This window comes from Eucalyptus grandis, chromosome 6 (assembly GCF_016545825.1).
Source record: "Eucalyptus grandis isolate ANBG69807.140 chromosome 6, ASM1654582v1, whole genome shotgun sequence".
NCBI lineage: Eukaryota > Viridiplantae > Streptophyta > Magnoliopsida > Myrtales > Myrtaceae > Eucalyptus > Eucalyptus grandis.
The window spans coordinates 42620543-42645908 of NC_052617.1; the positions used below are offsets into that span (position 1 = coordinate 42620543).

General features: G+C 41.3%; 5 protein-coding genes across 9 annotated transcripts; 2 read left to right on the forward strand and 3 right to left on the reverse strand.

The window, feature by feature from the left end:
- The first annotated feature begins 472 nt into the window (after nt 1–472).
- Nucleotides 473–4095, forward strand: LOC104449979 (beta-fructofuranosidase, insoluble isoenzyme CWINV1). Its single transcript, XM_010064339.3, has 7 exons — nt 473–842; nt 991–999; nt 1486–2348; nt 2503–2661; nt 2814–3052; nt 3161–3251; nt 3685–4095. Exons 1-7 carry the CDS (start codon nt 644–646, stop codon nt 3862–3864), a joined length of 1740 nt encoding a protein of 579 aa, XP_010062641.2. The 5' UTR covers nt 473–643; the 3' UTR covers nt 3865–4095.
- Nucleotides 4096–4617: 522 nt separating this feature from the next.
- On the reverse strand, nt 4618–10407 carry LOC104449978 (glyoxylate/succinic semialdehyde reductase 2, chloroplastic). Of its 3 annotated transcripts, none has more exons than XM_010064337.3 (12): nt 9933–10406; nt 9547–9628; nt 9258–9323; nt 8853–8928; nt 8721–8776; nt 8085–8169; nt 7895–7955; nt 7616–7668; nt 7469–7539; nt 7292–7364; nt 5106–5210; nt 4618–5029 (listed from the first exon to the last, which is right to left on the reverse strand). In XM_010064337.3, the coding sequence occupies exons 1-12, from the start codon at nt 10144–10146 to the stop codon at nt 4877–4879; spliced, it is 1095 nt and encodes a 364-aa protein (XP_010062639.2). In that variant the 5' UTR covers nt 10147–10406; the 3' UTR covers nt 4618–4876. The 3 variants fall into 3 exon arrangements, with proteins under 3 accessions (XP_010062639.2, XP_039170710.1, XP_018731471.2); XM_039314776.1 differs by having other exon boundaries at nt 7304–7364; nt 9933–10188; XM_018875926.2 differs by lacking the exon at nt 9258–9323 and having other exon boundaries at nt 9933–10407.
- A 461-nt stretch (nt 10408–10868) lies between these two features.
- Nucleotides 10869–13230, reverse strand: LOC104449977 (cyclic nucleotide-gated cation channel beta-1). The gene is made up of 2 exons (XM_039315516.1): nt 12642–13230; nt 10869–11657 (listed from the first exon to the last, which is right to left on the reverse strand). Exons 1-2 carry the CDS (start codon nt 13069–13071, stop codon nt 11155–11157), a joined length of 933 nt encoding a protein of 310 aa, XP_039171450.1. The 5' UTR covers nt 13072–13230; the 3' UTR covers nt 10869–11154.
- A 161-nt stretch (nt 13231–13391) lies between these two features.
- LOC104449975 (serine/threonine-protein phosphatase 7) lies at nt 13392–20036 on the reverse strand. Of its 3 annotated transcripts, XM_018875924.2 has the most exons (14): nt 19820–20033; nt 19329–19499; nt 19179–19229; nt 18930–19094; nt 18267–18860; nt 17429–17896; nt 16952–17092; nt 15915–16016; nt 15431–15502; nt 14893–15099; nt 14752–14823; nt 14635–14667; nt 14021–14558; nt 13392–13880 (listed from the first exon to the last, which is right to left on the reverse strand). In XM_018875924.2, the coding sequence occupies exons 2-13, from the start codon at nt 19479–19481 to the stop codon at nt 14292–14294; spliced, it is 2325 nt and encodes a 774-aa protein (XP_018731469.2). In that variant the 5' UTR covers nt 19482–19499; nt 19820–20033; the 3' UTR covers nt 13392–13880; nt 14021–14291. The 3 variants fall into 3 exon arrangements, with proteins under 3 accessions (XP_018731469.2, XP_039171449.1, XP_039171448.1); XM_039315515.1 differs by lacking the exon at nt 13392–13880 and having other exon boundaries at nt 14449–14558; nt 14964–15099; nt 19820–20036; XM_039315514.1 differs by lacking the exon at nt 13392–13880 and having other exon boundaries at nt 14479–14558; nt 14752–14777; nt 19820–20035.
- Nucleotides 20037–22249: 2213 nt separating this feature from the next.
- LOC104449981 lies at nt 22250–24898 on the forward strand. Its single transcript, XM_010064340.3, has 3 exons — nt 22250–22574; nt 23182–23281; nt 24448–24898. The coding sequence occupies exons 1-3, from the start codon at nt 22310–22312 to the stop codon at nt 24518–24520; spliced, it is 438 nt and encodes a 145-aa protein (XP_010062642.2). The 5' UTR covers nt 22250–22309; the 3' UTR covers nt 24521–24898.
- Nucleotides 24899–25366: the final 468 nt, after the last annotated feature.

The following is a 25366-nucleotide window of genomic DNA, read 5'->3' on the forward strand; positions in this document are numbered from 1 at the left end:
ATTGGGTAGATGAAGAAAACGGCAGTAGAAGCCGCAACAGGCGTAACTCGAGTTATAAATAAGAATAAATGCATGAAAAAAAAAATCCTATTTTTATAAATCACCAACTACTGTATTCTTTCTCCTCAACGCTCCCTTTCAATTCACGCATGGCCAAACCAAGTTATCAATTCGCAGCAGGAGAGTTTTAGGCAGCTGCAGAGTGCAGGCTCAAAAATGGGGACAGCCATAGCTGTCTTTCTCAGCCTCTGTCTTAACCTGTAGCATCATCCCCAATTATTTTAGTCAGCAAAAACCAGCTCCGAACGTTGACTTCACAACCGGCAACGAAAGATATGACAAAAAAAAAAAAAAAAAGTAAAGAAAAGAGAATCACGTTATTTTCTCTTTCCTGGAAGTTTCTGTGATATGAGAAGACCCTCTGATTCTTCAACCTCCTCCTCTTCGGCCCTTATCTCTTCTGCAGCCCCTATCTTTCTGTGAAAAAAGTTCCCCACTAACATGATGTGACCATTAGTCCCCACCGCTCGAAAAACACAACATCTTGCTGCCTATATATATATCCGTTCTCCTCGCAGCTCGTACTCAGAAAGCCGTAGGGAAGCACCATTCTTCCCAACATAGGAGATAGATACGCCTCACCATGGCCAAACCCAGCTCTCTTCTTCATCTTCTTGCTTCTGCTGTTCTTGCCATCTCTGTCTTGCTTGGCCATGGCGTCCTCCATGTTGGAGCCTCTCACAAAGTCTACCGGCATCTGCAGACCACTGTTGAATCAACCTCCGTGAAGCAGCCTTACCGGACATCTTATCATTTCCAACCTCCCAAGAACTGGATCAATGGTTCTCTCTCTCTCTCTCTCTCTCTCTCACGTTGCTATCTCCCACGAATGTAGCTAACAGTTTTGTTTTGCTTTGCTGGTTTATTCTTCGTGCTGATTTGACCTGGTCTGGTGGTGAAATGGACAAACTGGATTCATGGGATTCTCAGATCCAAATGGTCAGTCAGTTTCTCTCTCCCTCCCCTAGTTTGCTTACTGTCTTGATTTCTTCCCCCTAATAATTTAACTTATTTCTTGGTGTTAACTCATTATTTTATCATACCAAGACCATCAATAATTTTATTTTTTTGTTCCCCTGGTACCTACTATTAATATCTATATGAGTTGAATAATTAACAAATATGCAGCATCAGTCCATTTTCTTCATTTCTCAAATGCTTCAGTATATATTCCGTCACGGTCATAAAGAGCATATTTGTTGTCTACCTCAAATATTATTGGTTTTCAAATCTTGGGAAATTACCTGCTAAACTTAAAGCGCCGAATATTTTATCTTATGGGGCTAGGACCACATAGACCAGAGCGTTTGTTTTGATTGTAGAAACTATAATATGCTCGTCTCTTTGTATCACTTATTTACTACGTTAAAATTATGTGGAAATGACCTGCTAAAATTAAAAACAAACGGACACATTGCACTGCAGGGCCGATGATTTACAAGGGCATATACCATCTGTTTTACCAATACAACCCGAAAGGCGCGGTCTGGGGCAACATCGTCTGGGCCCATTCCACGTCGAAGGACCTCGTGAACTGGACCCCACACGTCCCTGCCATCTTCCCGTCTCAGAAGTCCGACATCAACGGTTGCTGGTCGGGCTCGGCCACCATCCTCCCGGGGTACAAACCGGCCATCCTGTACACCGGAATTAACCCCCAGAACCAGCAGGTCCAAAACTTAGCAGTGCCCAAGAATTTATCAGACCCGTATCTGATTGAATGGGTGAAATCACCCCGCAATCCTCTGATGGCACCCACAGCCATGAACGGGATTAATGCAAGCTCATTCAGAGACCCCACAACTGGTTGGGTGGGACCTGATGGGAGGTGGAGGGTGATCATTGGGAGCAAAAAAGACAGGATGGGAATGGCCATTTTGTACAGAAGCAAAGACTTTGTTCACTGGACCGAGGCTCAACACCCACTTCACTCTGCTGAGAACACTGGGATGTGGGAGTGCCCAGATTTTTTCCCCGTCTCTGTTCAAGTCCCTGTTGGCTTGGACACCTCCATTAATGGGCCAAATGTCAAGCACGTGCTCAAGGTGAGCTTGGATGACACTAAGCATGAATACTACACTGTCGGGACTTATAACTCCGTCACGGATAAGTATGTCCCTGACGAGGGATCAGTAGACAGCGATTCGGGGTTGAGATACGATTACGGCAAGTTTTATGCTTCCAAGACCTTCTTCGACAGTGAGAAGAAACGGCGGATCTTGTGGGGTTGGATCAACGAGTCGTCGAGCGTGGATGATGACATCAAGAAAGGATGGTCTGGGATCCAGGTAAATAATTTTTGTTCTTATTAATCTGATAATTGTTAAAGATGAGTGAATGGGTAAAAATCAAACGTTAGATTCAGTTAAAATTAGGTGAAGTCGGGTTTATTATGTTTAGTGGCCTATGCCAGTGCTGATGTTAGGAATGGTTGTGTGGCAGGCAATTCCAAGGACCCTTTGGCTGGACAAATCTGGAAAGCAGTTAGTGCAATGGCCGATAGTGGAAATAGAAAAGCTACGTACCAACCAAGTTGATTTGCCCAACAAATTGATTAAGGGAGGAACAGTTCTTGAAGTTTCTGGTATTACAGCTGCACAGGTGAGATTTTCTGGTCACATTTCCATCAGGCATGTTGATAGGTTTTGTTTCCAGCGGCACTATAGGCAGACCCGATTCTTTTGCGAACCTAACTCCCTGTTCTAGAATGCTGACTTGGGTGTGGTTCCCTACAATCTCCTTTTTCATTGCAGGCAGATGTAGAGGTCTCATTTGAAGTAAAGGAGCTAGAGAAGGCAGAAGTGTTAGACCCAACTTGGACCAACCCACAGATGCTGTGTAGCCAAAAGGGTGCTTCGGTTAAAGGTAGTCTTGGACCATTTGGATTGCTGGTCATGGCTTCAAAAGGATTGCAAGAATACACGGCAGTTTTCTTCAGAATTTTCAAAGGCCAGAACAAATATGTTGTCCTCATGTGTAGTGACCAGAGCAGGTCCGACCTCCCTCTCTTTAATTCGTTTCTTTATCTTAAGGGCATATGTCGCACCCACCACCACCTAAAAAGTACCTAATTTTTCTGGTCTGATTTTTTGGCTTTCAGATCTTCCCTTAACAATAACAATGATAAGACCACTTATGGAGCCTTTTTGGATGTGGACCCTCTTCACGAGAAGCTGTCGTTGAGGACCTTGGTGAGTTCATCCATAGATATGAACACTTTATGTTTTTAATCTAGACTTGGAAATTCTTTCGGCATGTGAAATCTGGTCGATCTCTCCATTATGTTCATAAACAAATGGATCATTATAAGTGTTAGTTGTAAAGTGCAACCCCAAGGTGCTGACGTCCATCTATGTTTAGTTGTCGTCGCTTGTCATGCCAATTTGGTATGATTGTCCCTCTTTTGCATGCTGTAAAAGCGAAAAGTTTCTCGAACCATCCCCTATTTTTAGCAAGATCCGTTTAATTTAGGCGCTCGTATGTTGCACTCCACAAAGGAAACAAAGATGGCAATTCAATGGCGAGAAGCCACGTTTCTGAATCCTAGAATATTTTAATTCACGATTTCAAATTATGGTTAACTTGCTTTGACTCTCCCTCTTTTTGCCCTTCTGCCTTCAACAGATTGATCATTCTATCGTGGAGAGCTTTGGTGGTGGGGGGAAGAGTTGCATCACAGCTAGGGTTTACCCTGTATTGGCTGTGGAAAATGGATCCCACTTGCATGTCTTCAACAATGGGACTCAGAGTGTTGGGGTGCCAAAGTTGACTGCTTGGAGCATGAAGAAAGCTCATATTTATTGATCCCATCTGTTAAAAGTAAAATGAGGGGAATGGCGCATGCAGGAAAGAGCACGGGCAAGAATCAGTGTGATCGAGATTCTTTATGGTTGAATAAAGATGTGAGAAAGATAAAATCGTTTGCTTGTTCAGTTATCAAATAAAAGAATTTCGAGTAACCGTTGCTACCGGAAAAAATAATCAGGGGTTTCCAATGTTCCCTCAACTTATAACAGAAGGTTATTTTCCGTCTTAGTTAGCTGAGCACCTGTGATTTGATATGGAGGAAATTGGCACAGATGTTGAAAGACATGGTTTGGGGGTTAAAACCTGAAAAATGCTAAGAAATATATCTTCCGCAACCAAAAGGACGCTAGTTTATAAAAGACAGCAGACCGTGTCGGTGAGTCCAACTTAAACAATTATAAGCACAAAATACGTACATCGCCACTAGGAAAATTGCAGGGAAAAAATGCGAAAGAAAAGCACGGATTTGACCTTATCGTTGCTACAAGCCTACTCCTCTTTCATCCCATTCCCCATCACGTCGATTCATTTGGAAACTGTGAGAGAATTCTCTATTCTTCACTTGACAACAATTGGCCCATGTTACTATGAAGTTAATCATGCGGAAACAATTACACTTCGTGGTTTATTTAACCAAAATTCTCCGATAGACAGATGATGAACAGTCTTTAGTCCATTACATCAAATAGATAACACGGTTCAAAGGAGACTAAGATCAACATTCTACGTAAAGGCATACAAATTCAAGCATATTGCAAACACTTCATTTTATTTTGCCTATGTTAAATTAATCGTGGAATGTCCCGTAACTACAGTCAATCAGATGCCAAAATCATAGAATTGAACTTGTTACAAATCATATGGATAAGACATGCACAAAATGAGGCATTTATCATCCATGGAGGAAGAACAATGTAAGCAACACAGCAGGAGGCATTGCCAACTTAACATATGACCCAGGGCATCGAAAGAAAGTAATCCGTGTTAACTAAGAAAATGCAGGCGTAGCTCATTGTTTTGCTTTAAGCGCCTCGATGACTGCTGAAAAGTCCTGGTCACTCAGACCATAAGACTTTGCTACTTTGTACAGTTCATTTGCTGCTGCTGCAATGGGTGTGGATTGGGAAACAGATTCTGCTAACCCCAGAGCAAGCCTCATATCCTGCCAAAGTAAATGATATTAAGAGAACACGCACTGCTTGTATATAGTTGACGGTTGTCCTTACAAATTTACAAACCTTCTGCTGATGCTTCAAAGGAAATGCCGTGGGATACTGGGATTGGACCATCGAAGGACCTTTGACTGAGTACATGGGTGCACTAATGGCTCCCTGTGACACCACCTGCAATATCACTAGGTCCCAGTCTCAATGTGTCCTAGGAAAGAGCTTAGTTTGATTGATAAGAGTAAACAATAATAACCAAACCGATGAAAGATAGGATTTATCTAAACAGTAATCATTTTGCCTGTCACTTGAGTTCAAACCCTTACTTGCGAGCTTCAGGCATTGTTCATTCACTTATCCCGTATAGTCAACAATCTGATTTGAAATGGAGTATGCTCTTGACTTGAACAGTTCTGTGGCATTTATATTACTTCGTTTACAAAATATCGTTAAATGGTTTTGAGTCTTGTTAAATTTTACACACAAAAAAACTCCATGGTTGCAATTTAGACATTTAGCATGCAAGGTTAAATCTGGTAGACTAAGGGGTTGTTTGTTTGTTCCCATAATAGAAACGTGTTTGTTAAACGTTTTTGTTCGAGACTTGTTTCTATTCTAGGAAACAAATTTGGAATAAAATAAAAAACAAAAAAACTTATTTCATGTTCCCGGGAACATTTAACATTTTTCTCTTTCCTATTTTTCCTTCTTCTTCTTTTCTTCTTTTTTCTTTGGCCAACGACTAGCCGTCGAGGGCCAGCGACCCCACCTGGAGCATCGTCGCGACCTCACTGGAGCGTCATCGGCCCTCGGTGATGCTCGGCCTCGCCTTAGTTGGGCAAGCTCAAGCTCACCCAAATCCGGCGAGGCCGCCAGCAACATCGGCCGGTCGCCGGCCATGGCCGAGGCTGGTGATTGGCCAAAAGGAAGAAAAAAAAAAAATTAAAAAATTAAAATAAACAAAAAAATTATACAAGTTTATCAAACGTGTTTCTATTCTTTTTCTATTTCGGAATAGAAATTTTGTGCAATTACAAAACGTGTTCTTCGTTAAAAAATTGTTCTCAGGAAACAGAAATAATTTTTTCTATTTCTGTTCTCTAGAATGGTTTTTTAACAAAAACGTTACCAAACGCATCTTAATAGACCTTTAGACTTCATTTGTTTTGTAAAAAATATACCATTTCTGGAAATGTTTTCCAAGATAAAATGACTATTTTCTAATATTTAGTTGAAAGCTGAATATGAATATGAACTAGAAAATATTTTCTTCCGTTTGGTGTGGAAAATCTAATCTTGAGGAAATTTTCTATTTCTTCCTCCTTGGCCAATCACCGACCGTGGTGACAGTCGGCAACGGGACATAGGTGAGCTCGAGCTTGCCCAAGGCTGGCAAAGGCCTACCAAGATTGGTGAGCTCAAGCCTTGCCACAAGTGTTTGGCAATGCCTCTCGAGCTCACCTGTGGCTAGTCACCGATTGGCGATTGGCCAAGGAAGAGGTAGAAAGAAAAAAAGAGAAAAAAAAAAAAAAAAAAAAAAAAAGAAAAAGAAAAAGAAATAAAAAATTTGAGTCTTCAAAATAAGAAAAGGGAAAAAAATAAAATAATTAAACGGAGTGCACAAATGAGAACAGGCTTGGTCAGAGTGAAAGAAAGAGGTGGGAAAATGATTCTCTTTTAAAAAGAGGAAATCATTTTTACCACTTTTGAAGGTGTTTTTTCCATCGGCGATAAATGTTTTTGTTGACTAGTTTACTTTCTATGAACTGAACAACGAAAAATTTCATGGAAGTTGTTTTCCGTGAAATAAAACGGAGCCTAAGCATGATGAATGAGCAAAGAGATCAAGCATCAAGTTTCTAAGCCAAGTTTAAGACCGTTCCGCCAGTGAACCTGACAAAATTCATGCAATAGATATCCCTACAATTTTGTGGTGTTAGAATTGACATAGCACAAATCAAAGGAAGATGATGCCATTGACTGGAGCAACAGAAAGATATAAACTCTGATCATCTTATATCAACAATACGTAATTCATCGATGCACTGACATCCTTTCAGAAACAGTAAAGTCAATTCAAGACATCCATATTTTATCAAAACCATATCGCAAATTATGATTTATAGACAAATTAGAGTGCATGCCATCAACAAGATGTAATTTAGATAAGTCATTACCAAGTGCATAAAGCACATATGCAGACAAAAAACAGCGTATGAAGCACATATTAACATAGATCTTCTGGTTATGAGAAATACCTCTACAAGTACCTTAGGATCCAACCCTACTTTCTCGCTAAGGAGTAATCCTTCGGAAAATGATGCCATCATACTAGTCAATGTCAAGAGAAGAGTGAGTTAGGGTTAGCAAGCATAATGATCAGCAAAGCATTCATGAAATAGATGAAACGGGGAAAAAAAAATATTCTGCAGCACCTTCCCATGATCATGTTGACAACAAGTTTCATAGCAGCTCCATTTCCAACATCGCCAAGGTAGAATTTTGACTGGGTAGAAACGCCATTACTATAAGCACAAGGATCATATTGGGCAAAAGGAGAACTCTAGAAAAAAAGAGACTACCTTTCCCATGATGTCAAGAAATGGAGCAACCATCTCATACAGAGCTTTGTCACCTGAACAATAATTAATACTACAATTACTCTAAGGCGTACTTCACTGCCAAAGAGATGTCAGTTGTATCTCAGAGCAAAATATATTCTTCAAAGTTACTAGGAACTATGCTACTGCTGTAGTACTCCATTCCAGGTATTTCATACAAGAATTAACATTGAATAGGAAACATACCATGAACCCACAGTTTAACTACTTAATGGATAAACAAAATGGAAGGGGGCCTACCTGCTGTGAGAAAGATCAATTGCCCATCTTCAGCGGGCTTTTTGGAGCCCGAAACAGGAGCCTGGAGGAAATGCACTTGCTCATGAAAAGAGTTTCACGAACTCTAATCATATCACAGTGTTTCAATTAAAATTTATTGATATGCTTCATCACAGTATAATCAGTATAAATACAAGATAAATAACCTTACCTCCAGAAATAGTGCTCCAGTGCCCTTGATATGACCACAAATCAACTTAGAAGTGGCCCCATCAACTGTCGAAACATCCACATACCTGCCAATGAAAATGCACACTATTCAATTTTCCTGCAATATGTTATTTTGCATGAAAAGAAGTATTTGAATATGTATAAGCAGACACCTACAAGATTGACTTGGAGACTGTCAGTAGAGCAATCATGCATGCAGTTCCCAAGTTAATGAGCAAGCCGTCAAAGATTGATGCAGATAGGCAGAGTGGACAGAGAAGATAGGAATTGCAAATCTGATAATATAATATAGGCTAGAGACAACTTGAAATGGCCATGGAATTTAACAAAATCAGGCTTCATATGTTATCTGCTTCAATGCATCAGAAACTATTCTTAAAGTTAACAAATGACTTTGAAGATTTTCTTTTGGCCAAACTAACTTCAATGATTAGAACCAAAGTTATGTAATAACTGAGCCTCTAACAATCAAAGGGACACAAAACATGCACCACAACAACGGAAAAGATAATGCACCATCTCCTCAAATGGTCTCTCACCAAATACATAGCACAGATGGCCATCTCATACAAATGTAAGCAGTACTCACAGAGAAAAAGAAACAAATTAATAGTACCCTTTTCCTGGACTCATTCCATTAGCAGCTCCATGCTTCCCACATGCAACATCAACCTATGTTCAAGCAGCTCTTAGTCACTGTGAAAAAGATTGAGCCACAACAAGAAAAGCAATATTGAAACATACGCACTGCACTTTCAGGGTCAGCGAGCATGGCAATTGTGACATCACAAGCTGCGGCGACTTCTTCAGGAGAGGATTTATATCTGCAATAAGGGCCAACAAGGAATTCTCATATTTGATCTTCCCTGACATGACTTTTGCATCCCAATCAGTTGAACATAGAGGCAACCAGTGCCTTTGACCCATTGTAGTTGGGATGATCCATTTGGAAAATACTAAGCAGCAGATTTGCAGAGATATAAATTTCCCAATACCAGTGCACTGTCAAAAAGATGATCTTCTTACAGAATTAAGAATCAAATGTCCAGAAACAAAAAATCACATTGTTAACTCAATTCCAGAGACAAAATGCATCACACAGTTCACTTGTGAACATGCTTATAGGTAGAATGGTCCGAAAGCAACGACTTACTGTGCACCCAGGCTTACAAGAGGATCACATTTGCTCTTGGTTCTGTTCCAGACGGTCAGATCACATCTAAAACGAAAGCAGAAAATCAGATTGTGGATTATACTAGTCGCTTCAGTTTGTCACTGACAAAGGGTGGCTTATGCAGGGCTTCAGCTTCTAAACAGAGTCACTCTTAAGTCTAAACACGTTTTGCTATAATGAAACTAAAAACCCAGCTACTAGTCCAACAAGTGAAAAGAGCAAAGGGAAAGAATAATATCAAGTAAAAAAGACAAAAAAGTTCCCCTACCCAGCCTTGATGAGATTCTGCGCCATTGGCGTACCCATGATTCCAAGACCCAAAAACCCAATTCGTCCGGGCAATTCATTCGCTGCAAGGACAAGAAGAAAAAGAGTCCAGCTGAGAGTCACATAACAATTGCACCAATCCCCCATCGTGACAACATCGCTACAACGAAAACAGAGTAACAAGAACTAAAAAACCCTTCACCAAGATGTCATTCAAGCAAAGCAACCCCGAACTCGTTACAAGAAGTAGATGCACACAACCAAATGGTTCCGAAAAAGGTTGAAACTTTGCACAGAGACAGCCGTCATCTAAAGAGCCCACTGCGCGACCATGCAAAATTTTTCCTCCAACCACTCTAGAGATAAGAGTAGGCAGGTTGAAATTACCAGGGGACGAGGAGGCGGAACTCGAAGCTCGAGCTGGGGAAGACAGAGCCCTCGCGGAGAGCCGCAACGGCGACGCTGGCGGGATCGAATGGAGGGCCGGCGTCGCTCCGAGGAAGGAGCGGCGGGGAACGCGAGGGCAGAAGGCGGAGCACATTGCCATGGCCATGGCCGCTGAAGATAAGCCGCGGCCGCTCCTGTGCACCCACGCGTTCATGCACCGTGCGGCGTCGGGAGCACTCTGCTAGGCTCGCGCTCCGATGCTCGCCCCCACCCTTGCGGATTTCGGCGTCGAGGATAAGACGAAAGACGGAGCGACTCGCGTTCAGATGACGAGATTCTCAGGGGCTGTTCAGTAAATCTGTGTGCTCAGAAGTAAATATTCCGAGAGGTTTATCTTCAGAAGGAAGGGAAACGGAAGAAGACAGCTTTCCATATGCGAAACTCCATTATCAAGCAAGGCAAAATGGACATTTTCGTTCTTTCGAATGTTGAATCGGCAAACTCGCTTTTTCTACTTTCGTCAATCTGAAATGATGACGTTCGATCCAACTGAAGTGAACGTCATCCGATCAAGAAATACTTACAGGGTTCTTAATTCGGAACTTAGAATCTACCAATAACGATTAATTTGCTCTTTTATTATGATTAATTCATCTCATTCATTCCAAAATTAGATTAATTAATCGAACAATGGTGCATTATTGACGTAGTGTCTGTCATTATGATATCTTCAAGATTGTGGTGACTTCGAGATGCACTAAGCGACCGCAGCTACTAGGAAGAATGAGCCTAACTTTGAACAATCCGTTGCCTTGGTGTGGGCAGTCAAACTGTTTTGTTAGAACGGTAATCTATGAGGAAACACTCTAAGATTGTGCCGGAAACTTAAGAAAGTAGAGCCAGTCAGAACTATGATAAGCCCATGGATTACTTTGCTTACAGTTACATCCACAACCGTTGATGTCCTACTTGGCATTGATCAACAGCAGAAACCAGCAAAACTGGAGAAAACTGACACCCGTAAATGATGGATGATCTATCATTTTCTCCAAAAAAACATATCTCACAACGTAAGAGTCAGCGACAGCCTATGGTACAGGACTTCTAACACTAATAACAAGGAGAGTGAAAAGACCAGATTACATGGTTTTCATTAAACATACAGCGTTCACCTCAGCTATGCACGTCAAAATTTTCTTACATCCCAAGTAAATTACTTGAACTATTCATCTTCCTCATCATCAGTGAATTCCTCCTCTTCCTCTCCCTCTCCCTCATCCTCACTTTCTTCTTTTTGTTCTCCTTCAACATCCTCCTCATCTACAATGAACCCTCCCAACGTTTCATCGTCTTCTTCATCTTCTGAACGAGGACTTCTCTTCTTCTGAGATGTTCTATCACTTCTTGTACTCTTCGGAGGTTTCACTTTCCTGTTGTCCTTGGATCTTGTCCGGTAAGATGGTTTCTTAGCCTTTCTCACAGTAGCCAAAACACCCTTCTCGTCTTCGCTCTCACCAGTCCATTCATCATCATCTCCGTTATCGCCCTCAACCCGTCTCCTCTTTCTCCTACCTCTGCACTTGGCTTTTGTCCCTTCATCTTCATCCCCACTGTCATCACTGCCTTTACTCGGGTCCTCAAGAAACCAATCCCAATGCTTTGCATTGCGAAGCATTTGCTTAGGATATTGATCAAACTCGTGTCCAATCACAAGAAAACCAAACTCTGCATCCACAATATAAGATCTTGATCTTGACTAACGAATTTTAGTAGCAACATACAGCAAACTACCAGTCAAATGAATTCATACAAAACAGAAAAACTGCCTTGAACATAATGTAAATTTTGCTATCAAGCCGGCAAAGGAGAAAAATTATCCCATTTCAGGAATATTTAACTCGCAAGATAACAGCAAAGCTTTTCCAGGCTAAAAGTCATGGACAACTTCAGTCCCTTATCGATAATTTACCCAGTTAAGAAAAGAAATAACATGTCCAATTTCAACTTATTCTATTTAAAAGCAAATGTGTCTGTTATAAACATCGCAGAAATTTATTTCCAACGATTGTCTACCCGAAAAATTTTTGTGCAAAACTCAACTCACAAAAAACTGCTGTGCTTTTCTCAACGCAATGGCATATACAGACAAACAAGACTTCAATCCACATGTCCAAAATTTCAAAAGAAATTAAATAACTCGTCTCAAATTATTTTGAATCATTTTATAAACAATTCTGGATAAGACTTGTTCTCCAGAAACTAAACTCAGCACAGTCAACTATCTCGAGGAAGCTACAAAATAAACTACCGACAGGGTCGATATTCAAGAAATCGACTTTCTTCCCTAATTTATTGACTAATTGCTAATTGCATAAAAACCGAACCGGGCTAAACCAGTTCCATAGCAAGAAACAAACTAAACTTCGCTCCAATGAAATAAGCTGGAAATTCTAGACTTTGGCAGCGTTATTAATTACAGAAGGAAGAGCGGATTATCTGGTCATTCAAAATGGAACTGACAAGGATGAAAGAAAGCGTTTCTAAAGCAACAGTTTCACAAGTCACAGACGCGCAAGAGCTCGACAGGAACGAAACTGCGCGTCTTACATGCTTGCTCTTCATCAACAAAGTTCGACTAACCTCCTCTTCCAGCAATCAAAATGAGCAGAGACGAACTCCAAAGAGGAAAGAGAAAGCTACCCAACTAACCTTTCACAGGGTCAATACTCGAGACATCAACAGATTCAGCACTCTCTGCCAATTCGCTCTCGCATTCCGAGTTCCTCTCGCTTCCGCTTCCGCCTCTGCCTCCTCCTTCAATCTTCCTCAGATCAAACCAAACGGGCCTCCTCCCGGAGACACAGAACCGGTCGCCGACTCCGATTTCGCCGCTCTCCGACCTCCGGTACACCCGAATCCCCCCGCCGCTCCTGCTCCGGACCCACACCGGGTTCTTCCCCAGGACCTGGAACGAAACCCTAGGCTCCACGGTCCCATCGTCGCCGACGCCTTGGAGGAGAAGGTGCTTGCGAGACACGCTCCGGTCGTCGGTGCTGAACCCCAGTCCTCGGCCGAAGACCGTCGTCGCCGGAGCTCTTCCGAGCGCGACCTTCGAACCTTCTTCGCCTTCAATCTCCATAAGAGCGAGCGAGCAGATTGAAGAAAGAAAACGCGCCAAGAGAACGAGCGAGAAAACGGTCGGCCGGTGAAGGGACGGGGAAGAGCGGCGCCGGGACACCAAAAACGGAGCTTCGTTTCGTCTACATGTTTCGCCTTTGAGGGGGTGGTACCGGTTGTCGTTTTAGCTGTTCGCATTTGGGAAGTTGTTTTCCCTTTCTCGTTTCACAATCAAGGCATCCATCTCGCCTGAATTTTCCGATGGAATCCCTTTCGTCCTAGCTCGACACTCGTTCTGCCAAACAGATTGACCTAATAATTCTCATGGTTAAAAAAGCAAAATTAATCGAAATTATCTCGTTCGTATAATTGCTCTGCATCAGCAAAGGTTGCTTTCAGGCCTATTTTAACAAAGTTACACATTTACTATTGCGGTACAACATGACCATTGCCGAGGTAATAAATATCCATTCCCAACAAAAGCGAGTTGCTAAGTAGAGAGCGACAGTGTGTGACGGACAGCATCGCCCCAGCCGGTTGATTCCTGCGTAAGCTTGTGAGAGGATAACCTCTGCACCACACAAGGAAGCGGAGCTGGGTGAACTCATGTGTGCGCTGACCCAACAAGCCTTCTTCATTGTCGCACGTCATTGTGTGTGAACCGCTTGAAGCCATCTCCAACTGGCGTGTGTTTCCTCACGCAAGCGGCAAGTCGCATATCAAGCTCCGCTTAGCAACCTGTGCTTCCTAAGTTAAGTTCAAAGGCCAATTCGGGCACTGATTAAATTCTCAAGGCCATTTGACATCCACCCGGCAGCTTGAAATCCCCATCTGGAGATACAATCTTTTAGTACCAATATTTAATTCTCAATACATAAAATTCTAGATCAATGACATAGTCGAACTTCCGCATGATAAACCTAATCACATGCACATATCGTGCTATCCAAACCAAAATTAACTGCAGTTACCTCCAGAGGTGCATTGACGTAAGCTGAATTGCCGACTGCTCTTCCAGAAAGCTGTTAAAATGGGTGATTTCATACAGCAGAGCTGCATAGTTCCATTGCAGGTTGTTGCTTAAACTCTGTTCCTCTTGTAGGAATTCTCATTGTCTGGGCTGGTAAATACCCATTTCTAGGGAGTAAATATCATTGTCGTCGTTTGAAAAGATTCTTTTCCCCAGTGAAACATTTATAGTTTAATGTAGAACCCTCCAGAGCAAGCATCTTCCCAATGAACCTAGTCCTTTGGACCACCCCGACTTCGGACTCTCTTATATGTTATTATTTGTTTAGAAGCATGATGAGGAACAGCCCTTTTATAACTAGACCTCAATTCATATGCTTCCTGATATGCACTCTCCTCTGCTTTAAGAGAGCCAGTTGGTGGGAGGGTGGAACTTTTCTCCACAACTTCAGTCTTGTCAGGGTTAGTATTTTTGCCAACTTCAATCCTATGTTCTTCTCTAGGATAAGCAACAGTCTTCCTTGTTTCCATCTCTTTTATCTGGTGAATTGAAAACACAGGACCAATAAGAAATTACATCAAGTCTTGCCCGAGACAAAAAAAGAATGCAACTTACCAACTCATGCATACGACTCCTACTCTGAGCATCCTATAGAGAATCTTATGTTAGAATTGTGAACTTTGGGAAAGAAGAAAATAATAATTAACTTCACTTGAGGTGGGCTTCACATACCCTTCTTTGGAGCTCATGTTTCAGGGCTGCAATCAATTTCAATAAGTACTCGTAAGCAGACTTGTGAGGTTCCTGTGTTATTGAAACATTTATTAAGACAAGCATGCCATAAAACTGGAGCAATTCTAGCAAATCCATCACCTGGGAATTGGAAGATAAGGGCAACCCTTCGACATCAGGAACTTCTGGAAGCTGAACACACTGTGGGTTACCTGCTTCATCTGACAAAAGCACACTCCAAGAAGGGGGATTGTGAATCCCTACTGCCCCAAAATCAACTTCAGAATTCATCCCGGCCATACAATGCAAGTGGTCCATTGCAACGGAATCACCCAAAGCCTCCAGACTCTAATATCAACAGAAAAAATGAGAGTAAATTTTAGCGCAACCAGTTAATCTATCTTCTAAGGGCTCAGGAGATCACAAAACTAAGAAATTTGAGCATAAATGTTAAGTGACATATCATGCACCATTTAAACTAGGGCACTAGCGTACAAGATAAGCTCATCTATGTTCTTACTTGATGAACTCCTTTCACTAGACATTTATAAGTACTAAATATCAGGCCTTTCCATCAATAGAAGATAGTTGCCGACACCAAGATCACTGCCATATCTAGAATCAAAATATTTGTTAAATAAAGATTAGCTTGTTTCCCCTAGAAGAGCTACTAACTTACCATGGATGTTGAGTCTTCTTCTTCATAAAAATCCACCTCATCTTCATCGTTTCTGACAACGTAATGGCATGCCTGCACAATGGATTCCACCAAATGGATTAGACACACCTACCTGATGAAAGACATAAGATATTCCAAAAAGGCTATTGCCTTAGTGAGATCTTCCTTTCTTCCAAAAGTAAGGGTCTACTCTAGAGTACAAACCTCAAACCTCGGGTGGTTTGAATTAAAAACAGGAGATACTGAAAGAAATCATACTATTAGAGTAACAGGCTTATGGATAGCCTATCCCCAAAAGAGAAATAACTCATCAAAACTTGGGCCTGGTGGATATTTCATAATATCCTCATATTTGCATCACCAAAAAGATAAATCCTCACATTCATAACTTTTCTGCTAACTATCCTAGAACGCACAGATCCATATTTGATTCCTGATATAGGAGTATGCATAATTTCGCAAGTTCAGACTGTAGCATCTATACCTTTGGTCTATCTACGGCTCTGAATGAGCAGAACATGGGCTTAAAATTGGGTGGCTTCAAGATAGCATATGCTCCTTCATTTTTTCCCATCTCTTCAGGAAGCTGCATGACACAAGCAGTGGGAGAATCCTTTAGCTTAGATATACTAGCCTGATTGCTCATGCTACATGTGTGCCAACTGAAAGAAAATACATGAAAGATTTGCTTCAATTAAAAAGAGAGAGAACAAAGTAAACAAATTTGAGCCAATTCTGGAAAACCCAATGCCAATGGACAGAAGTTGAACTGTTTCTTCAAAACAAAAATTTAAGCCTCAGGAGCAGAGATCATAGATGCCATTATTGTGATTATTAAGCTCCTCTAGCAACCAACATCCAGTGGGAAATAGAAGAAAATATCAAAGCACAAAAAAATAATGGAGGTGTGGCCAGTGGGAGTGGAACATTTGCAGGAGAGTGTCACAGACATTATGGAATAAACCAACACGAAAGTTTCTATTCATTTATTAAATATTCTCTAAACTATCTTGACTCTTCTGGATGGTGACCGAAAGATGGACAAAATATGGGAAGACATGAGAAATTTCATCAACAATAATTGCCTCAAAATATTTTAAAGATGGTAAAGATGCACAGCAGATATCCATATTCAACTTATCAAATAGGAGCTGATATTAGCTATGATAATGAGAAAATCAATGAAGATTAAATATGATAATGAGAAAACCAACAAAGATTAAAAAAAACAGTTTCTACTATTTCACATGTACCAACATTCCCGTGTCCAATTCTTCCCTAACTCCTTTTATCAAAAAACAATCAAACGGGAAACCTTGGAATTTATTTTATGAATTCAATGGCACTCGGTAGCATGAATAAAGCTTGTGCGGGGCAATATGAAACTCAACTTGAAGACAGTTACCAAAAAGAAGCATGATATCAAGGACCATGGAAAGATCCAAATAAAGCCATAATCACATGTTATAAAAACCTGTTACTGTTAGCAACTGGAAGTAAATAGGAACCAAAAAAGAGGACCTGCGTATATTCTGGAGCACTGAACAGAGTAAACAGCTTCCCTGATGCTCCACTGTGATCCTCACTGTAGCCTTTGGACAGTGCTTCTAAAACTTTTCGACAAGCCCTTTTTTTAGGCCCTTCGTGTGATCTAATGATGAACTGCAGCAAGATAGCCCTTAACAATCACTCAGCTGTCGTAACATACACAGGGTAAAAGCCCGAGACTCAAACATGACCAAAATCATATTCGAATGAGCACCAAAATTAAAATTCAGCAAGGTTAACTTTCTAGTTTATACATTTTGAGTGACAGTTCATACCATTTCTTTGATCATCACTTCATTCTCGTATTCAAAGGAAAACCATAAGCTGAGTGTGTAGGGTATTGAATTTGTCCAACGCCCGTCACTTACCAGCGAGAACAAATGTACATATGCTAAGCTGCATCATTAAAAACAAGACATTGAATGACATAACTAGAACTATTCACATTACCTTTAAGTTAGACTGGCTCAGAAAAGTCTCTGTGCAATCTGGGCCCCACCATAGACCTGCTTGGCGTACTCTTTTTTCCCTAAGACCTTCAACAGGTGATGGGTCTGAGCAGAGCACGTCATTTAAGATTAGCGAACCTCCGTGAATATGATCATCATCTAGAGTGTCTATCGTGTATCTATTAACTCTAGAAAGTTCATCCAAAGAACCAACCATCATCAGTCCTTTGATCGCTTCAAAAGATAGAACTTGTGTGCTTTGGAATAGCCCACCATGGGTAGTATATACACTATTGCTTATTATCGAGGCCAAGGGAAGGTTTTTGAAACATCCCAAAAACTTCTTATAGACATAGTCACCATGATCACCATATTTGGTCAGCACCTCCTCCTTAAAGCCACAGGATGATGAGAAAGACTTTGTTTCATGATTTCCACGGAGAAGATAGACTCTACTGGGCATTACTACCTAAACACCAAATATTAGATGTAAATAACAGCTCAGACATAGTCAACCGACAGAAAAAAGAACACATATCTGTTCAAGTACTAAATCTGAGAGAACGGGAGGGGGTGGAGGGATATTGACAAGTTGGTATTAACAGAGGAAGAGGATGCCAAATGGGAAAGGATCCGGATCAGAAATTAAGGTTTGGAAGACGTCAAATCCTACATAATGCCAGTAAACATGTATATGAAGTCATAACACTATCCAAAACCACTCTTCATTCTTTCCAGGTTGTATTTAATATGGGCTATGGAGACAAAAGTGCTCCTTTTCCAGAGTATGCTCCTACGGAAGTATCTACTCGTTATGGATAAAGAAAAAGATGGCTTACCTTCCAGGCCAACAACACGAGAAGTACTTCCAAACCCCATGGCTCTTTACCGACATAATTACCGTTGAAAACAAAGAATAGTTCCTCTGAAGGCACACCGACATGGTCATACATGAGAGACAATAAGTCATGGAACTGTCCCTCAATATCACCAATTACAAGCACTGTCGAATCCTTGCCAGTGCAATTAATAATCACACAGTTTGGTTCTTGACTTAAAATGTTGTTGGCTGAATCGACCAATTTGTCAACCACACCGACAGGCATAACAAATTGAAGGTCAGAGGGGACACCTTCCCATGAAGATTTCTTCAATGCCAACATCAAATCTTCAACCCAATCCAAAGTTACTTCATCATTTTGAGGCCAAAATATTGAGGTATGAGAAATTGACTGTGATATAAGTTCCACGTTATCATTTTGTTCTACCAATTCTCCACCCATAAAATAGTCCTCATTCTTCATTGCAACCCCTGTTAGTTCGTCCATTAACACCTGTCCTTCCATATTCAGAATGTGAACATCCTCATGGTTTGTTTGCATTGCACAGTCCATAGTGCTCTCTCCGATCCCGGCATCATCAGTCTCGTTAATCTGTTAAAAAATAATCTAAACTTAAAATCACTATGCGAGAAAGTAGGCTAATCTATTTTTTCGCCTTACTCTTTCAGCAAATTCATAATGCCATGCACTGCCGGTGTCCGCTTTTCTATCAGCAATGGCACCAGCGATTTCCTTAATCCTCGACATTAACTGAACTCTATGATCATCTAAGCCCTCATGCGACATCCTACTTATGATATCTAGAGTTTCCTTGCATGTGACCACCTGCACCATATCGGCGTGCGTTAAACACATTAAACACATAAACCTTAGGGAGTTTGCCAGCAAAATACTGCAATTTGGACCTACAATATCGTCAATAGTAGAGCGCAATGCCCTAGTCACATCGATCTTCGAAACCTGCCAGGCCAAAATAGCATTAAGTCAACAAAAGACTAAGGCAACGGAAGAAGAGACCGCTTCATAGAAGCCTGCGAAATATTCCGTTTTTCCACCCACCCCCTGAAACCGACCGCTGACGACCTGGCGCGCTATTTCTCTCATCGTCACCAGCTTGTGCACTTGCTCCTCGCTCAAATTCGCAAAAGACATCAAGCTTATGACCTCCAGAATCTCCTGGCATCCCCTGACCTGCTCGTCCCGCGATTCCATCGCCGCCCCCGGCCCAACCTGCAGTCCCCCGAGATGTAAACACAAAAACATCCGCCAGCCACAATTCAGCCGCAAAATCGAGAACTCTCAGCTGTTCGATCACAAACCAAAACTAAAACTAAAACTAAAACAGGACGGGCCACGACGATCGACTCGATCATTCATTTCCACCGGAAAACATGCTTGCTCGCCGATAAATTCCAGAAATCACGACGATGACGCGAATTTGACGAAACGGATTGGGCGATGCATCATTTCATCGTTCCCGCGCGATTGAGAGACGACGTCGAGCTCGGTTTCTCGTGCATGCGTGTGCGAGAGGGGCGCGAAGCGTGTACCTGGAAGCTCGTCCTCCGATGAAGGGAGAGGGAAGCGAAGCGGGGGGAAGTTTCAAACAAAAAAAAACTGGGAAACGGGGACGCCAGCGAGACCTGAAAGCGAGGCGTCGTTTGATGGAGAGAGAGAGAGAGAGAGAGAATGCAAACGACTCGCCGGCGCCGGGGAGGGGATTGAGTGTGTTTAGGTAGGGCAAACCACGAAACGACGTCCGCGTTTTATCTCATCCTCTCATCCAGTGTGCGTGCGCCGAAGCTTGGGTTCAATTTCATTCATTTTCTTGGTTAAAAGCCTTTCTTTTTCTCTCTTTTTTTTTTTTTTTTTTTGCCTTTTCGGTATATAGGAAATTCCACAAATCATGCCCGGCTCTCTCTTATTTTAACTTTTACCTCTTTTACTTTCGTTGAGGCACTGATGGTGTATATATATTGAGTATATATCCAACTTTCAAATATTTATTTATATATGTCATGGCAAAAATCGGTTAGAAAGTTATAATTCATTTTTATTAGTTAAGTTTTTATCGAAATGCAAATTATGCATTTTACACTTTGAGTCTTTGCAAAAATATAAACTTCGGAAGGTAAAAATTATTCAGGTATTTTGAGATCTTAAATGTGAAGTGTGAACTTTTGGTGCGAGCATAGAGTTAAAGATAAAGAATGGCATAATTGATTAAGAAAAATTTAGTGAATAATATTTGTAATTTTTTTTCAAAAAAGAAAAAAGAAAAAAAAGACCCATTGAATTCCATTTTTCAAATTAAAATGTTAGCTTGGGTTTGATACTATATGATGTTTTGAACTTGACTAAGAAATTAAAATATCCCTATGTCTAATATCATTATTAGAGATAGTTTTGTGATTTTTAAGGGACTATGTATTTATTATGATGATCTTATTGCGCATTAATTTTCGGGTGACGTTTTTCAACAATATCGCGCATCATTAATAATCCAAATGATCAGATCGTCTCTTTTCATACGTAATGTATTTTGATTCGTCTAGTTGATTTGAGAAGGGGATCTCCTACCAAAAGAAAAAAAAGGAAGGAAATCGAAAAATATGACATGGATATAATGTTTTTCTATGTATGAATAGAGGTGATTTACTCTGCTTGTCGACGAGCTTAGGAAAGTACGACGTGAATTGTAGATCATATAGTGGCACTTTGAACCGTGAAATGGCTTTATTTTATTTTTTTAAAATTAATTTCCCTTGCACCCACTGGATACCACTTGGCTTTTCCAATCTTTTTTCTCGAGGAAATAGCTGAAAGGGAGAATTACATTTAACCCAGAGATTTTTTGGGATTGTGGCATATCGCCCGCCCTAACATTTCAATTTTTGCAATTTGACATCCTGATTTTATTAGAATTACGATAATGTGTGTATATACATATGTGTGTGTATGTATGTATGTATGTATGAAAAAATTATTGGGAGTGCTCAAAGATATATTTTATAATCCTACATCAATGTGTATGTGATGTTAACTCAAGGTTAAATTCTTGCTGAGTACTTTAATGACATGCTCTCATGTGTAATATGTTTTTGAATTTTTTCTACTATTTTGTATGTATATCGTTATATGACGAATTTTCCCTATGCAAATTAGTCACGTACCATTGCAAGTGGTAGCTACTTCAAGTATCAAGAGGGATGTATACAATACAAGTTATAATCTCAAGTGTAGTTACTTGTTGTGGGTATTATAATAAGAGAGTGGAATTTTGCTTTGGAAATGCAGTCAATTTGATTGGGTATCAAGAGCTCGTAAAATTAAATGACTTACCAATTAAAGGATGATATGAGTATATTTTAGTATTAATTTTTCTCACGTGAAGCGACATCACATTTAAGATTGTTCAAATGAAAAGGAAGTAAAGAGTGATGAAATCAAAATGGAAAAAAGAAAGAACTTCATAAAATGATATGTTATTTATTCGAGAGAACTTGATTTTTCCGATTATTGCAATAACTATGCCTTCATGTGATTGTAATTTAATTTAGATATCTAATAGGAAAAGCACATGCAAATCAATCACTGCCTGCGGTGGTCTAGTTTGATAAGTACTCCCATGATCATTTGTGAGAGGGAAGGAGTTCGAATTCCGCTGGCCGCACGAAATCTTAAATGCGATGTCGGGGTGGTGGGTCCTCCACTAGCGTCGCCTGGGTTTTCGTTCTTGTTGCGCCAGGTTGTCGGGTTGTCGTGTTGATACGGTGCGTGGGTTCTTGGGTCATAAAAAAAAAAAAAAAAAAAGCACATGCAAATCAAACTTCTGATTTTTGCACATTGTAATTCAACTAGAGCCCAAGCATTGCACGGGCCTGGCCCATCGAAGACCTGATGCCCGGGTCCCCCGTAGTTCGAATTCGGGTCGGGTTCCGGCTCCGAATCAGGCACCTTCGCCTTCTTCACCGGTCGATTGAATCTCTCTAGGGTTTTAGCAGAGTCTACGCAACTCCAATCGAAGTCCGAGAACAAGGATGGCGACCAAATCGCTGATCCGAAACGGAGCTTCGCTGGCGAGCCGCCTCCTGACGAATCCTCTCCTCCGTTGGAACCCTAGCCCGGCCCAACGCCTCGTTTCTCCGAGCCTCGAGATCGCGCCGAGGCTGTTCCCTTCCGTCTCCAAACCCGATGCCGCTCTCCATTTGTACCAGAGCGACGCCGATTCGCTCGAACGAGTCTCTTCCCACCGTTTCCTTCATCCTTTCGGCCTCCCGTCTCTTAGCTTCTTCTTACCCGACGGTACTCTCTCTGTCTCTGTCTCTGTGATTGGTGTTTAGTTTTTCGTTGCTTGTCGATAGCTACTGCGTTGTTGCCTTGGCGATGCAAATTCATGGTACTACTACTACTGGGTGTACCGTGTACCGAAAATTTGTTTTTTTTTTTTTTTAAAGAATATGGTTTCTGGTGAATTTGACAGTTTTAGATTTGATGAAATAAACTGTTATTGACCATCTTAATCGCTCGAATGCATCGTCCTTCCCGTGACTTTAGTGGGGTTGGCAGGATAGTTCGTTTTCAGCTTAAAATTTGACTTGCAAGCTTTCTGATATTCAGAGTACTCCCTGCTTCTTTAAGGCTCGTGATAGTAGCTCTGTTTCCTTTTTGACATGACAGTGTTTCTTCAATTTGTGATTGTATAAATTCTCCTGTTTGTGTAGTCACTTTTGCTATATTTAGATTTAGATCGGATAATGTTTGTAGCAATCTGGCCTTGTGTAATGGGCGACCAAATCATCAATAATCTGGGATAAGGTTGACAACCCACTGTGTCTCTCTTGCATATGCTTGCTTGTCCGATACCTTTCTACATTCTCTTTATGTTTGCAAGGTTCGTTCTCGTGTGCAGGTGATGTCAACTCGTCGAGTGATCCAATGCTCATGGCCACAAAGCGGACATACCAGCCCAGTACCATTAGGCGCAAGAGGACGCATGGATTCTTTGCTCGGTATGGCTTGCTTTCTTCTTCTTCTTCTCTCCCAATGTGCGTGGTTGCATGTGAGCTTGCCCGTCAATGTGAGTTGTTTAAATCTGGTGACTGTGCCTGAGGAACGAAAAATAATGGATTAAGATAAGACTGTTAGGGTGCGCATGGATTTGTTTCTGTTCTTTTTTTGTTCCTGGGAACAGAAACAAAAAAAAGTGTTTCTGTTCCGGGGAACAGTTTTTGAACAAAAGAACACGTTTGGTAACGTTTGGTCCGGGAATAAAAAATGAACAGAAACACGTTTGGTAAATTTTATTATTTTTTTGTTTCTTTTAATTTTTTAAACAATTTTTTTATTTTTTATTTTTCCTTTCTTTTTATTTTTCTTTTCTTCGGCCGGTCACCGGCCTCCGGCGACCCCGGCCGACGGGGCCGGCAGCCTCGCCCAGCCACGGCGAGGCTCGCCGGCCCACGGCGAGGCCGAGCCGGCCGTGGTTGGGCGAGGCTCGGCCTCGCCTTGGCGGGCGAGCTCGGGCTCGCCCGAGCCTCGCCGGGGGCGGCGACGCTCGGCCTCGCCGGATCTGGGCGAGCCCGAGCCTCGACGGCCGGTCGCCGGCCATGGCCGAGGCCGGCGACCGGCCAAAATGAAAAAGAAGAAAAAAAGAAGAAAAGAAGAAGAGAAGAAGAAAGAGAGAAGAGTGATTTTTGTTCTTTTGTTCCTTCCAAGAAGTGTTTCTTTCGGGAGAAACAACTTTTTTTTTTTTTTTTTCTGTTTCTATTTCGTTCCAGAAACAAAAAAAAAAAAGAACAGAAACGCAACCAAACGCGTTTCTGTTCCTTTTTTGTTCCCGGGAACACTTTCCGTACAGAAGTGTGCCGGAAACACTTTTTTGGAGTGTTTCCATGCATGCCCTTAGTTCGGAACTAGCTCAAGAAATCATTCTTAGCTGGTGAATGACCCAGCTACTGCCTTGAGGAGGGTTATATACTGACCATGCTGTGATTGCTATGGCAAATGGAAAGGCTTCATTCACAATAGCTTTCCACCCGTTGCTGTTTCTCTCACTTTCATAGCATTGTTTGTCCTGCTTTTCGACAATATATTTTCCTCGAGCTATTTGTTGTTATGGAATTAATATTATTCGAAAGTTTTTCTTATGAATTGTAACACTTTGCTACATAAACAGAAAGTCAACCAAGGGTGGTCGGAGAGTCATTGCTCGAAGAATAGCAAAAGGCAGGTCGAGAATTACAGCTTAGTATCTCTATCATGGCCCAGTTGCAATCGATATCGTTGCAGACCTGTACCTTCCATCACAATGAGCCAATTTTTTAGTTAGAAGAGTCCGCTCAAGGACAGCTCAGCATGCTACTAACGTCCGATGTGGAATGTGAACTCATTTCTTAAATGACAGCAACGTTTTCTGTTGAAGTCTTCTTCCCTCTCTGTCATGCTTCTTGGAATGATCCTTTAAGAATTTCTCTTTGGTTCAACCATGTGTCTGTGTCGTCAGTTCGCATTCTATTTTGGCTCTTCTGGAAATAATAATGGAGCAATGACTTAATGTATCATGAATTTTCCAAATGCCCGGGATGTTTAATCTTTAGGGTGAGCTTTCTAGGGGAGCTCTGAATATCGTTTGGCTCTATGTCGGCGAGTCACCTACTTTGCTTTACTTTATTCTTATCGAGTAGTCCATTGTTTAAATAGTGGTATTACTGATGCTTCGGAGGGGACCTATAACAGAATAGTGGATCTGGTGGTTATTTTGTCTGATCTTGTCTGATCATACATAGCTTGAGAAATTGAATTTCCAAGGTTGACTTGGAACTTGGTAATGCTAATCTTGTTTTCCTTTTAGCCCTGTTGTGTAAAGCATTTGCGTTCTGGCATGATCTAAACAGCATCAAGTTCTTTCCCAAAACCTCACAATGTCATTGAGGCTAACGTTCTTCACACGACGAGGACATTTATAAAAGAAAATAAGGAGTATAATCCATGATCCCCTAGTCACCCATGTCTTAAATCTCAACATACTCTCTTGTTTTTCAGTTGGACACATTGTCCGAACAATAGGTATATTGCATACCAATAACCCGCTTGAT